The sequence below is a fragment of the Danio rerio genome, chromosome 3, assembly GCF_052040795.2.
Source record: "Danio rerio strain M-AB ecotype USA chromosome 3, GRCz13ab, whole genome shotgun sequence".
NCBI classification, from domain to species: Eukaryota; Metazoa; Chordata; class Actinopteri; order Cypriniformes; family Danionidae; genus Danio; species Danio rerio.
Genome location: NC_141023.1, coordinates 66,030,001 through 66,045,000, shown reverse-complemented (window position 1 = coordinate 66,045,000; position 15,000 = coordinate 66,030,001). Strand labels below are relative to the sequence as shown.

Sequence of the window (15,000 nt, the reverse complement as noted above, 5' to 3'; positions counted from 1 at the left end):
TTTTACAGAATAAAAAAACATGGTTTCAAAACTGAGGTTCCTTTAACCCTTTCACACTGGTTAATCAGCTTAGGTAGATCCCTAAAGTGTACAATCACACCAGTGTGATTAGAATGTTCAGAGCACTGAGGGACAGAAAGCGGTGTGCAGCGGTTGTCATAAATCACAATTTATCCGTTCTTTCAAACAAATAACATTTATCGTAGGTTTCAGACATTCAAATGTACATAACTACAAGCAAAACAAACCATTTACGGTTTGTAAAATACAAACGGATATCAATGAAGACAGCAGTAATAGTTGTTTTCAGAATGTATTTCAGAAGAAAACTATTTATAAACATGACGTAAATATTTGTATCTTCAAAATTAAAATGCATGGTCCTTAAAGCTTTGCTAAAACACCAAAGCTGAAGGGGGGCCAATACTTTTGCACAATGCTGTCTATAATAATTTGTGATTCGATATTTATTTCTTAAAGTCAGATTTTGCGGAGTCTGTGCAGAATAAGTGTCCTCACTGCCGAGTCACATGCCATGTCTCCGTTTCAAAGTTCTGTTTTCTCCGAGAGCGTAAAGTGTTTCTGTGTTTCACAACCGCTGAAGTCTAGCAAAGGAGAGATTCATTAGATTACAGCACAACCTGCCGTTCATCTCTAAACCAACCATCGTAAATCTCATTCAATAGGCTGCAGAGGGTAAAGCGAGTCACATGACTTTGCTCGTTCTGCCCGTGTTAGTGTGGGTTTCCTCCGGGTGCTCCGGTTTCCCCCACCGTCCAAACACATGCGCTATAGGGGAATTGACTAAACTAAATTGGTATCGTATTATTGGTAATCGTAGTGTATGTGTGTGATTGTAAGCGTGTATGGGTGTTTCCCAGTGTTGGCTTGTGGTTAGATTGGCATCTGCTGCATAAAACAAACACTGGATAAGTTGGCGGTTCATTCCACTGTAGCGACCAACGATTAATAAAGTCAAAAAGAAATGAATGAATGAATGAATGTCAGGAAAAGGTGAACTTTTAAACTTTTTTTTTTTTTAAAGAAGACTACTAGCGGTTTAGAAAAGGTGTCAAAGTAAACTCTGTTTCAAATCGGCAGTCCACTTCCAGAAAAGTTACAATTCACGAATAACATTACAGCCAAAAAGAACATTCACGTGTGGTTTTTGTGCCTTAAATGTGTAGAATCATAATATAAACAGGCATAAATTGGTCTTAAAATGACAATAATATCACTTATCGCAATCATTTCTGACAATATACCGCACACAATAATGACTTATCGTGACAGGCCTAGTCTGAAAGATCATTAGCCGCGTTTCCACTATCGTGCCTAAACCGAGCGAGCCAGGGCGAGCCAAGGCCAGTTGCGTTTCCACTGTCACTTCCAGGGCCTAATCGAGGCTTTCTTGGGCCTCGAATACCTTGGGCCAAAGAGGCCCAGCTGAGGCTTCGGAGCAGAGTGAAAGGAGAGGCGGGCACAGTTTTCCGATCGCACATGAGTACATGCGCCAAACAAATCAATAAAAAAATGAGGGAAAGAAAACATCTAGCCTTATGGGGTCTTTTTGCGTATGATCACCCTTATGTTTCCCTTTTAAATGTAAGGCTGTTGCATGAAATAATAAAGTAGTTTAAAACTTATAAAAAAAAACAAAAAGAAGTGATGAACGTATTTCCCAAAGACCAAGCTTCCAGAACTGAAGCTACATAAAAAGTCGATGCCATTCTTTAGAGCAGGGGTCAGCAATCTCGGTCCAGGAGGGCCGGTAATCCTGCAGGGATTAACTCCAACTTGCCTCAACACACCTGCCTGGATGTTTCAAGCATACCTAGTAAGGCCTTGATGAGCTTGTTCAGGTGTGTTTGATCAGGGTTGGAGCTAAAATCTGCAGGACACCAGCCCTCCAGGAACAAGTTTGGTGACCACTGCTTTAGAGGATGTCCCTAGTATATGGTTGAATGAAAAATATTAGAGTAAGCAAATACCTTGTGTAGCCGCTTCCGTGAAACTCTGTACTGTTGAAGCTCTTTATTACGGTTTGCTGAAAAAAATAAATAAACAAGTATGTTTGATGTTCATACTGGAGTATAGGGCTAAAATAAAAAGCCTATGACTTCTTATTGAGCTCTTTTGTTTATTACAGAAATACTTCATCATTTATTTATACGAGCATGAGGATACATGCCATTACAGGAACGCAGACAGAAACAGGAGTAACAGCACGGTGAGAAAGTTGCAATACTGAAAGTAATCCCTACTGGATTATAACATAATAATAGCCGCATCTGGTCTCATAAGACTGATCAGCTCATACATTGATAAGCATCCAAAATCTCCTACTTCAATATTCCCGCAGGTGCCAAATGCTGTAAACATGACCATGAAGCCGATGCCCAGGACGATGATGTTGAGCAGGCTCTTTCCCTCGGGACTCATGATGGCGGCTGTAGTCTGTAGCTCAATCAAAACCTGGAGGAAAATAAGTGTATGAAATTCAAAAATATATATTTTTAAAATTTACAGTAAAAAACTGGCAGCTGTGGTTGCCGGAATTCTACCGTTTAAAATATGGCAGTAATATAAATTTCTACATTTTTTTATAGAAGTTACAATGTTTAGTTTGTTGATAGGCATAAAAATAAATAACAATGATCTATTTTACAGTAAATTACAGAATTTCTTTAATTTACAGTCATACACTAATGTGTTGAAGTACCTGTAAAAAAAAAAAAAAAAGAAAATCGATAACATTTACAGTAAAAAACTGGCAGCTGTGGTTGCCGGAATTCTACCGTTTAAAATATGGCAGTAATATAACGAAATTTCTACATTTTATTTTACAGAAGTTACAATATTTAGTTTATTGATAGTCATAAAAATAAAAAAAATGATCTATTTTACAGTAAATTACTGAATTTCTTTAATTTACAGTCATACACTAATGTGTTGAAGTACCTGTAAAAAAAATAAAAATAAAAAATAAAAATAAAAATCGATAACATTTACAGTAAAAAACTGGCAGCTGTGGTTGCCAGAATTTTACCGTTAAAAATATGGCAGTAATATAAAGAAATTTCTACATTTTTTTTTTTTAGAAATTACAATATTTAGTTTATTTATAGTCATAAAAATAAATAAAAATGATCTATTTCACAGTAAATTACCGTAATTCTTTAATTAATAGTCATACACTAATGTGTTGAAGTACCTGTAAAAAATAAATAAATAAATTCAGTAAAATTTACAGTAAAAAACTGGCAGCTGTGGATGCCAGAATTTTACCGTTAAAAATATGGCAGTAATATAAAGAAATTTCCACATTTTTTATAGAAATTACAATATTTAGTTTATTTATAGTCATAAAAATAAATAAAAAGTGATCTATTTCACAGTAAATTACCGACTTTCTTTCCTTTATAGTCATACACTAATGTGTTAAAGTACCTGTAAAAAAAAAAAAAAAAAAAAAAAAATGCGGTAAAAATTATAGTAAAAAACTGGCAGCTGTGGTTGCCGGAATTGCATCATTAAAAATATGGCAGCAATACGAAGAAATTTCCAACTTTCATCATAAATTACTGTATTTCGTAAATGTAGTGATAAAAATGTGAAAGAAAAATTTCAAATTTAAAGTAAATGACCATTTTTATTAATTTATAGTCATACACCAATATTTTTGCTAAATTTACAATAAAAAAGCTGAATTTTATCGGTAAAATGTAGTAGCAATGTAAAGAAACGTAATCATTTTATGGCAAATAAACATATTTCATAGTCATAAACATGGGAAATAAATTTTTCAATTTTACTGTAAATTACTGTATTTCATTAATATATAGTGATGCACCAATGTTTTTGTAAAATTTACAATAAAATTGGCAGCTGTAGTTGGTGGAATTTTACCAATAAAATATGGTAATAATTTAAAGAAATTTCTCTATTTTATGGTAAATTACCATATTTCATTCATTTATGGTCATAAAAATGAAAATAAATTACTCAATTTTATGGCAAACTACTGTGATTCAACCATATATGGTTATACACCAATGTTTTGAAGTACCTGCAACAATAATTATGTGAACGTTTACTGTTAAAAACACAGTGAGAATGTAAAAGAAATTTCTCTATTTTACATTAAATTATCATATTTGATTCATTTACAGTCATTCATATTTTTTAAAATAGCTTTAAAAAAATCTGTGAAATGTAGGGTAAAACATGGCAGCTGTGGTTGCCAGAATGTTATCGTTATAAATACAGCAGGAATGTAAAATACATTTCTAAACTTTACGGTAAATTACAGAATTTCATTAATTTATGGTCATGTTTTGAAGAACTTGTAAAAAAAAAAATTGTGGTTGCTGGAATTTTACAGTTAAAAGGGTAGGGTGGTAATGTATAGATATTGATGGTACATTACTGTATTTCATTTATTTATAGTCATAGACCAATGTTTTGAAGTAAATGTAAAAAATAATCAGTAAAATTTACAGTAAAAAACGGGCAGCTGTGGTTGCTGGAAATTTGCTGTTAAATATATGGCAGTAATATAAAGAAATTTCTACATTTTTTTTTAAAATTATAATATTGTTTATTTATAGTCATATAAATAAATAAAAATTATCTATTTCACAGTAAATTACTGTATTTCTTTAATTTACAGTCATACACTAATGTGTTGAAGTACCTGTAAAAAATTTTTTTTTAAAAAATCTGTAAAATTTACAGTAAAAAACTGGCAGCTGTGGTTGCCGGAATTTTACCGTTAAAAATATGGCATTAATATAAAGAAATTTCTACATTTTTTTTTTTTAGAAATTACAATATTTTGTTTATTTATAGTTATAAAAATAAATAAAAATGATCTATTTCACAGTAAATTACTGTATTTCTTTAATTTATAGTCATACACTAATGTGTTGAAAAAAACAGGAATGTAGAAGGAATTTCTAAAAGTTATCGTAAGGAAGTGGAAATGTTTTATCATAAGAAATATTATCATATTCCTCAACAATATGGCATTTCCCACGTTTTTCCAGTATCGTTCAGCCCTTGTTCACACAACTACTAAACAACAACATCACAATAAAGTAATGAAATAAACATTATTTATCAACATTGCGTGTAACATAAAACTAAAAACAAGGAAAAAAACTACAAAGAACCACAATAATGTCAACAAAAAAGCATAAAAAGTGTAATGCAGGGAAAGTCAAATTACTGTTAATAGAATAACATATATTATGGAAACTTACTGTTAGCCTGGTTACAGATTTATTTACAGTAACATTTTAACTTTTTTCCGGACTTTTTTACAGTGTAGTCAAGAAAAGTCAAGTGACAGCTGACTGACACAACTGGTTCAAGAGCTGAATCTGCTGATTCTCCATCTGCTTCCTCATGAGATCAACACCATATGAACAATCACTGTTTACACGGTGAGGAAAAAAAAGTCTATACATGCTAAATGCTACATTTGTGATGCTAATAATGCATCCGACTCATCGTAAACCGATTTTAACTGTCATTAATATCATTTAGGCTCGTGAATGGAGGCAGACTGCAGCGTTTTAATCGTGTGAAGTCAACTTACCGACTGCTTGAATGTCCAAAGCTAATGCATAATCATCCGCAGGCTGATCAAGACGATTTTAATCCACGCGGAAGCATTTTGTAAAAGCAGGTGAACGTGAATACAATAGATGTATTAGTTTCCTACTTCTCGGAACAGCTCCTGTCTGATCGTCTGAAATCCAAAATGTCTGTCATGTGACTTCCATCAGCTGACGGTGACGTCATCGCCATGCGCCGCCGGAATGACTTGTGGGAGGTGTAGTTTTTCCGCAAGTCTGAAAATGAGATGTTATGAAAATAGTTCACCCAAAAATACAATTCACTCCCTGTTTAGTCGATATTAAGTGGTTCTAAACCTTTTAGGAGTTTCTTTCTTCTGTTGAACTCTAAAGAGGATATATTAAAGAAAGCTAAAAACCGGTAACCATTTACTTGTAACCATATATATAAAATTCAGTACTGTATTAATTTACTTACATGTTTATTTTCCTATTTATTTTAAAACAGATTTAATAGCTCATTTTGGTCTTAATTAACTTATTTAAATCACATTTTGGGCAATTTGTTTAATCTAAATTGTATTTAATAATATTTTATTATTTGTTTTACGATTATTTAATTATTTAAGTACATTTTTGTTTAGTTATTGACTTCATGAATTTCACAGTAAAATCTCATTTTTATTAAATATGTTATTTAGACATCCATATGAAAAGCAAATACTGTAGAAGTTGTTGCAACGTTTTTCAAAATATCCTATTTTGTTTAACTCATTGATGTTTGAGGTGAGTAAATGATTTGCTGGTAAACTTTCACTTTAAACAGATAGATCACCCAAGAAACTCACTATTTACTATCTCCCAAGTGGTTCCAATCCTTTGAGAGTTTCTTTCACCTGTTGAACACAAAATATTTTGAAGACAGATGAATACGATGCAGCTGGAAGGGCATCCAGTGTGTTGAACATATGTCAGAATAGTTGGTGGTTCATTCCACTTTGGTGACTTCTGATAAACAGGGGACTAAGCTAAAGGAAAATGAATGATTAAAAAAAAGTTAAAAACCTGTAACCACTGACTTCCATATAGTTGGAATAACAAATATTATGAAAGTCTATGGTTACCGGTTCCCAACATTCTCTAAATTATCTCCCTTTTTTGTTGTACAACAGAAGAAAGAAACTCAAACACTTTTTAAACAAGTAAAGGATCAGTAAATTATTGCAGATTTTCATTTTTAGGGTGAACTATCTCTAAAGCAAAAAGAAACATATTACAACCACCAAGTGGCGCTAAAAGCCTTTTGTCTTCAGTTTTCCGCGGAGGCGGTAAAGACTAGAAGCGATACAGCTGTGGATATTCACGCTATTAAAGCATCATTTATGTGACTCTGTAAAACAGTAATTCATATTTTCTTAATTTCTATGAGGTTTGGTTTTAGGGTTATGGCCAGGGCATGCGTTAATAAAACACAATTTAATGGGCGATTTAATAATTAATATAAATAATACTCGGTATAATTGCTGTTTTTACATTACTGTCAGTGTTGAGATTAGGATTGGGCTTGGAGTAGACGTTAATTAAATTCAATTAACAGGTCATTTGATAAATATTATAAATAATTCTTGTTAACGTACGGCCGCGGCTGTATCCCTTCTATCAACAACCGGCCATTTTGGGAGTGCCAATGCCCATGCGCAAGCTCATTGTTGTACTGGCGGGCAGGTCGACGGCAACTAGTGTTTGTTTATTGCTGGAATACGCGGTCAGACTTAGTTGTTGAAGACAAAAGCGAATCAAATTCTCTTGTTTTGTTTGGTACGTTTATTCAAAATGAGCTACGGCAGGCCTCCGCCGGACGTCGACGGAATGACTTCGTTAAAAGTGGATAATTTAACGTACCGCACGTCGCCGGAGACGCTGAGGCGCGTCTTTGAAAAGTACGGCCGAGTTGGAGACGTTTATATTCCGCGAGATCGATACACAAAAGAGAGCCGAGGATTCGCTTTTGTGCGCTTTCACGATAAGAGGGACGCCGAAGACGCAATGGACGCGATGGATGGAGCGATACTGGACGGCAGGGAGCTCAGGGTTCAGATGGCCCGGTACGGCAGGCCGCCAGACTCCTACTACGGCGGCGGCGGCGGCGGACGGCGCGGCAGCGGTGGCGGGGGAGGCAGTAGAAGACACGGTGCACGCCGCAGCCGGAGGTAAACATTTAAGCAGACGATTTTCCCAAAGCGATTTACAATTGAGGCATTCAGCGACTGAATAAGAAGAGCAATACACACCATGTGCTAGTTATAAAAACATTAAACAACAGCACGTTAGAATACACCGACTGTACCATTTGTCAAGACTGTTGTTTGTTTGTGTCGAACTACCGAACAAAAGCGTGTATTTTTTTTTTTTTTTTAAGTAGTTCAGTATGGAGGGTGTTTAGGGCCAAAATGTTTGACAAGCGTGAGGTAAAGTTGTATTCAGACTTTCATCTTCTTAACGAAATTTTGGAAACGCACTCTTTGCAAGCTCTAAATAGGGATATCCTATCAGCACCCAATGACTATCAAAGTACACCATCGTTCACGTTGAATATTCAGTCTGAAATCACATGCAAGTATGACTTCTAAAGGATTGTCATTATTTAACTGAGTGTGAACAATTTTGTACTTGGATAGACCTTGGTTGCTAATTTGATTTCCCCATTGAGAATTTGCGAATAATACTTTTTTGATATTATATTAAGGCGAACGTTTGAATGTTCGCAAATAAAACCAAATGTAACTGAATCAATATGGAAGGTGTTTAGGGCCAAAAAAATGTTTTTTTGTTTTTAATATCGCTGTTAATCTATTCTCAATTTTGGGTTGGAAGCTATTCTACGGTCTATTCTACGCAAGCTATGATGACCTTTATGCTTTTACGCTGCTTGTAGGCTTTGCATAGGCCTAATATACGGGAGCACACTTGCGTCTTAGGTCCTGTCAGATGTGGCACCCGCACTCTCATTCCTATACAGCAGACAGTGGCTGTGTGAAATTCCACTGTGCTGTGCCTGATTCAGAGAGCAAAAGTTTGCAATTGCGCGACCATGTAGAGACAGAAATCACATCACATTGTGTTAATAAGATATGAGCTTGTTTATTTAAAGAAGTTGTGATCTGGTGCTGTATAAAATAATATATAATTAACTTGCCTTCAAGGGGGGCGGGGAAAGCTGTTGGGAGGGTAAGGCGCCCTCCTTATATGATGCTAGGGAAACACTGTTTGGATTAACCACTGCTTTTTTTTGGTATCAGGTAATTTCAGTGACCCCTGTGGGCTTTTCTTTCTTCAATTGAAGGGTACCAACAGTTTTGTCCGTGTGTGTGTTTGTTATTATTATTATTATTATTATTATTATAACATTATATTTACTTTTAAACGCATGCTTTTTTATTTTGTAAATTTTTATTTTTTTAATATATTTTTTATTTTATTAGGTAAACCGTACAGTAATAAACCAGCATTATAAAACTAATATTACAATTCTGATCATCATATTTGAATACAATTGGAAGTCAAAAAGTTGCTATTTTCTAGGCTGATATGGCTAGCAACTATACTCTTATTCTGGCATGGTAACCCCCACTTTGGCAACTTGCACTTTGTAATATAATTTATGCATGTGTCGATGTAACAATAGTAGAGTCGAGCTTTAAATAGGAAAACAATAATCGTTTTTGAGTGAGATGCTAATGGTTTAATCTGATTCAATGATTTATGCGAAGCTAAAAGTAATCCTGCAGACCAGCTCCTCTTATTGTGAATTGACTCAAATATGAAGTAATCCATCATTTGTGTGTTTTCCTCTTCCGCAGTCCGAGGCGCCGGAGACGCAGCCGTTCCAGAAGCAGGAGCCGGTCTCGTTCCCGCTCTCGGTCCCGCTACAGCAGATCACGCTCGCGCTCCTATTCCCGATCCCGCTCCAAATCCCACACTCCCAACAAGAGGAAGTCCAAATCTCCCTCCAGGTCCAGGTCACGCTCAAGATCCAAATCCAGGTCCCGTTCCCGGAGCCGAACGCCGGCGTCCAACAGAGAGTCGCGGTCCAGGTCTAAAAGCGCACCGAAGTCTGCTGGAGATGACGGACAGGCATCATCGTAACTCTGCTCAGGGTAAGACACACGTGCTGATATTCAATAACTTTATATATTGTTTATTAATATGCAAACAGGTACAGAAATGACATGGAATCAAATACAAAAGAAAAACAAATTACACAAAAAATACTACAGCCAGGTGTGTGTGTGTGTGTGTGTGTGTATGTGTGTGTGTGTGTGTGTGTGTGTGTGTGTGTGTGTGTGTAAAGGTAACTAGATCGACAGATCAAAGTATATAAACAAGAGAACATGTAAAAGTTAATGTACAACGTGATTCATAAAATGAAGCAACAATAATATAGATATAAATAGATCATATAACAGATGTATAGACAGAATAAAAGAATAAAACAAAACCAATCAATGGTGGGGAATGATAAAAAGATTATTAATGATGGTAATAATGACAACAATATCAATAATACTACTACTAAGAGCTGCACAATAAATCGTAAAAAGATCCGTGATCTCGATACAACCCCTTAGACCAGGGGTGTCAAACTCAATCCCTGGAGGGTCGAAGCCCTGCACAGTTTAGTTCCAACCCTGCTCCAACACACCTACCTGTAGGTTTCAAACAAGCCTGAAGGACTCAATTAGTTTGATCAGGTGTGTTTAATTAGGGTTGGAACTAAACTGTGCAGAGCTGCGGCCCTTTTGGAACTGAGTTTGACACCTGTGCCCTAGACGATCTTAATCCAGCATTTCTACGATTCTGCCAATCATATTTTCAAGTTCAGGAGAGAAGCAAATTGTCTTCGCATTGTTTTACATACAGTGTTCAGCAATGTGGACACCTCCAAATGGTGCTGAAAGAGTCACATGCTGTATTTATAAGATATAATTCACCTCAAAAATGTCATTTCTGTCTTCATGTAATGATGTAATTGCGACCACAAAATCACACGTGACGTGTGCTGCTGACTGTGAGCTGTTACCACAGAGAGGGCGGGCTCGCACCTCTGAATGAAGTGTACTTTAGTGAACAGAACCTGCATATGCTGTGAATAACGGGTAATAAAGGTGCAAATAACATTCAGTTTGTGGCACAGAGTGGTCGTTTGGGAGCCGTGCGGGAAGTATGAACAGCACTGAAATGAAAATGAAACCGAAAGTGCACACAGTGTTGCCAGATGTAGCTGACTGATTCCAGCCCAAAAAAAATATCCAAAACCCGCCCAAATGCAAAAATACCCACACAGTCTTCTGTATTCACGAAAATCACGTCAGTGACAGATTTTAAGCAGAAAATGACAGATTGTAAACAAATGACTCAAACACAATAATTCAACATCAGAATCATTATCAGCATTAATGACCAGGACACATCTAAAGTCTGTTCAAGTCCACCATTCCAAGTCTATACAACATTTAGCAATTTAACCAAAAGTACAGCTACACAAAGCCTATTGCTGTTTCCCCACATGTTTGAGAACAACAATAATAATAGCCAACTCGTATTAATCTTTATATCTACAGAATCCTGAGAAAATCCTGATCTTTATTTTAGGCCAAAAAAATTGCTATTCTCAATTTTAGCCAGAATCGTGCAGCTCTACTACTACTGTTGTCTAATATGTTGTGTGATCATAAACATGCACAATGGTGATTGTCGTGGGCACTTCAAAATACTGTGACTAAACCTTTAGAGAAAGTCTTATTTGTTTTATTTCGGCTAGAATAAAAGCAGTTTTTAACTTCTTTAAACTAGTGGTGGGCGTTAATGTGCTGCGGTACCGGAAGACTCTACTTGCGCAATTAAAAGAAATATCGCCATTAATCTATTCTTAATGTTGGGTTGGAAGCTGGGTCTATTCTACGCAAGCTATGATGAATTTCACCTTAATATTTTAGTGCGGATGTATACCTGACCAGTGAGCTGTCTGACAAAAAAGTGCCCTTCTAAATCAAATCAGCAGGATGCCCTTCTGGATCTTTCAATTACTTCAAAGATTCTACTGACTACACCTACATGGACATCTGTAATCTAGTTATTCGCCTTAATAGACAATAATATAATGAAGGTGTTCACCTGAAGTGCTTTCATGTAAAAGTTTCCTGTCATTTTAGGTGACTTGAACTGCATTTCGGCAGTTTCACTTTCACTCATGCCCCCGTGACAAACTGGGGTATTAGACACAAATAAGGGGTAAGGACTGGTGAGAGTGTTATAAAATTTAATAAAGAACGACAAATTATAAGCAAAAACTTCCACATTTCGCAATGTGTGTGACAGCCATGCATGTGGATCTTGTTGTAAAATCTGGCGAAAAGTCCTACATGAGGGTAATAGTTTGATTGTGGTGTTTACTTCAATAATGCCACTAATATCTGCAGACTCCACATGTCTTGATTCCATTTCTGTTTGGTTCAGTGATGACTTTAGTCTGATTAAGGGCATCAGAAATGGAGCTGATGTAGGCCGACAGTTCAACATACATGTTTAACTGAAAAAACAGTCAGTAAACACAAGCACATCTTATTGAACATCATTTATGTTCATCACTACTTATCAGAGTAGATCAGTTCCTCAAACAGTTTGTGATGCATTGTGGAAGCGGGAGATAGGCCCCTGGTCTAATGCGCCACCTGGTTTGAGAAACCCGTTCTCAAAGACTTATTATTTGGGTAGCGCATATTCTGAATGTCTTCAGCAGAAATCAAATGAGCCGTTTTAATCTAGATTAATTCCAAGATGACAGTGAGATTAATCTAGATTACAAAATTAATCTATGCCCACCTATACTTTAAACCCATTTTAAGGTCTACAGAACAAACCACTGTTATACAATCACTGCTCTAACTTTACCCTAATTAACCTAGTGAAGCCTTTAAATGTCACTTTAAGCTGAATCTAGTGTCTTGAAGAATATCTAGTCTAATATTATGTGCTGCCATCATGGCAAAGATAAAATAAATCAGTGATTAGAAATGAGTTATTAAAACTATTATCTATTATAACTATTAAATCTGCTCTTCGTTGAACAGAAATTGGTGAGAAAAATACAGGAGGGCTAATAATTCTGACCTCCACTGTATATCCTGTGATATATTAATGTTTTTAGATACTTTCTCAGTCTTCTGACCAGTGTTTCTTTTCTCTCAGGTGCATCTCTTCGCTTACCGTGGGCTGATTATAAGCGTCTGGTGTCGGACGGAGCCTGAGGATCCGCAGACTGGACACCCAGAAAATCCACACCATGGGCCTAAAGGTCATTATGACTGATCGCCATGAGTGAACTGTTCAGTAGTTGCAAATCTGTTCCTTCCATACATTGTTCCCGTTTTTGCAGTGAGGTTGTTTTCAAATGTGTATGTGCTTCTGAATTCGTCGAGTAGGACGAGCATCATTTCTATTGGCCTTTAAGGTAAACGCATCTCGGTGATGGTTTCTAGCGGCACCTCACCTTTCTGTTAGAAGCATATTTAGATCTGACTTTTGTTAAAAGAAAACTTTTTTGGAAATGGGCTCATTTTACAGCTCCTCTCGAGTTAAAAATGTGAGTTATATAATTTTTCAATGCATTCAGATAATTTTCGGGTCTGCAGGGGAACGTTTAGCTTAGCTTAGCATAAATCATTGAATCGAATTAGACCATTAGCATCTCATTCAAAAAAGAAAAACTATTTTTGATTTGATTTTTTTATCAAAAAAATTATTACTAAGTACTAAGACCAACACAAAATGAAAACTTGCTATTTTCTTGGCTAATATAACTAGCTATACTCTCATTCTGGCATAATATTAATCTCCAGAATTACTAGCACTGTGTAATGTGATTTTTATATCATTTATGCCTGTGGGGATGTAACTAAAGATGCTTTAAACAGGAAAACAATCATTGTTGAGCGAGATGCTAATGGTCTAATTTGATTCAATGATTTATGCTAAGCTATCTAATAGTGCTCCTGCAGACCAGCTCTTATAGAGTTAAACAGGTGAGTTTTAACTATTTTCAGTGCATTTAGCCAATCTCCTGGTCTGGCGGGAGCACTTTTAGCTTAGCTTAAAACATTTAGCTTAGCTTAAACATTTAATCAGATTAGACGATTAGCATCTTGCTCAAAATGTAAAAAAAAAAAGTTGCTATTTTTAGGTTGATATGGCTAGCAACTATAATTTATATACCATTTATGCCTGTTGCGACCTAACTATAGAAGAGTCAAGCTTTAAATAAGAAAACAATAATTTTTGAGCAAGATGCTAATGGTCTAATCCGATTCAATGATTTATGCTAAGCTAAGCTGTTAGTGCTCCTGCAGACCAGCTCTTCTAGCGTTAAATAGGTGAGTTTTACCTATTTTTAGAGCATTCAGCCAATCTCCAAGTCTGGCACGAGCATTTTTAGCTTAGCTTGGCATAAATTATTGAATCAGATTAGACCAATAGCATCTTGCTCTAAATAGCAAAAAAAGTTGCTATTTTTAGGCTAAAGTGGCTAGCAACTATACTCTATAACCTAGCTAGCAACTATACAACAAATTTATATATCATTTATGCCTGTAGCGATGTAACTATAGTAGAGTCGAGCTCTAGAGAGGAAAACAGTTTTTGAGCAAGATGCTAATGGTCTAATGCGATTCAATTATTTATGCTAAGCTAAGCTAATAGTGCTCTTGCAGACTAGCTATTGTAGAGTTAAATAGGTGAGTTTTACTTATTTTCAGTGCATTCAGACAATCCCCTTTTCTGGCAGGAGCACTTTTAGCTTAGCTTAGCATAAAACATTGAATTGGATTAGACCATTAGCATCTTGCTCGAAATAAAAAAAAATGTTGCTATTTTTAGGCTGATATGGCTAGCAACTATACAACTATAATTTATATAGCATTTATGCCTGTGGCGATGTAACTATAGTAGAGTTGAGCTTTAAATAGGAAAACAATCATTTTTGAGCAAGATGCTAATGGTCTAATAAGATTTAATGATTTATGCTAAGCTAACAGTGCTCCTGCAGACCGCCTCTTCTAGAGTTAAACAGGTGAGTTTTACCTATTTTCAGGGAATTAGCCCATCTCTGGGTCTGGTGGGAGCACTTTTAGCTAAGCTTAGCATAAAACACGGAATCAGATTAGACCATTAGCATCTTGCTCGAAATTAAAAAAAAAAAAAAAAAGCTTTTTTTAGGCTGATGTAGCTAGTAACCATATATATTTTTTAGCATTTATCCTTGTGGCGATGTATCTACAAAAGAGTCAAGCTTTAAATAGGAAAACAATAATAATTTGAGCGAGATGCTAATGGTCTAATCCAATTCAATGAATTATGCTAAGCT

General features: G+C 35.7%; 2 protein-coding genes across 33 annotated transcripts in view; one reads left to right on the top strand and one right to left on the bottom strand.

Moving 5' to 3' along the window:
* Nucleotides 1-5,733, bottom strand: part of mfsd11 (major facilitator superfamily domain containing 11) — a 25,091-nt gene extending 19,358 nt beyond the window's left edge. For all 30 annotated transcript variants that reach the window (XR_015479951.1, XR_015479946.1, XR_015479947.1 and 27 more), the window contains 3 exon segments: nt 5,603-5,733; nt 2,347-2,475; nt 1,992-2,047 (listed from right to left, as the gene is read on the bottom strand). Coding sequence is in view for 1 of the 30 variants with exons in the window: in NM_001030254.2 (NP_001025425.2) it covers nt 1,992-2,047; nt 2,347-2,442 (152 nt within the window). In the remaining 29 variants the exon portion in view is untranslated.
* A 1,516-nt stretch (nt 5,734-7,249) lies between these two features.
* Nucleotides 7,250-15,000, top strand: part of srsf2b (serine and arginine rich splicing factor 2b) — an 8,298-nt gene continuing 547 nt past the window's right edge. Inside the window, exons 1-4 of one of the 3 annotated variants that reach the window (XR_015479530.1) lie at nt 7,288-7,792; nt 9,443-9,739; nt 12,831-13,325; nt 14,475-15,000. The exon at nt 14,475-15,000 is cut by the window's right edge and continues 547 nt beyond it. Coding sequence is in view for 1 of the 3 variants with exons in the window: in NM_199651.2 (NP_955945.2) it covers nt 7,416-7,792; nt 9,443-9,728 (663 nt within the window). In the remaining 2 variants the exon portion in view is untranslated. 3 annotated transcript variants of the gene reach the window in all.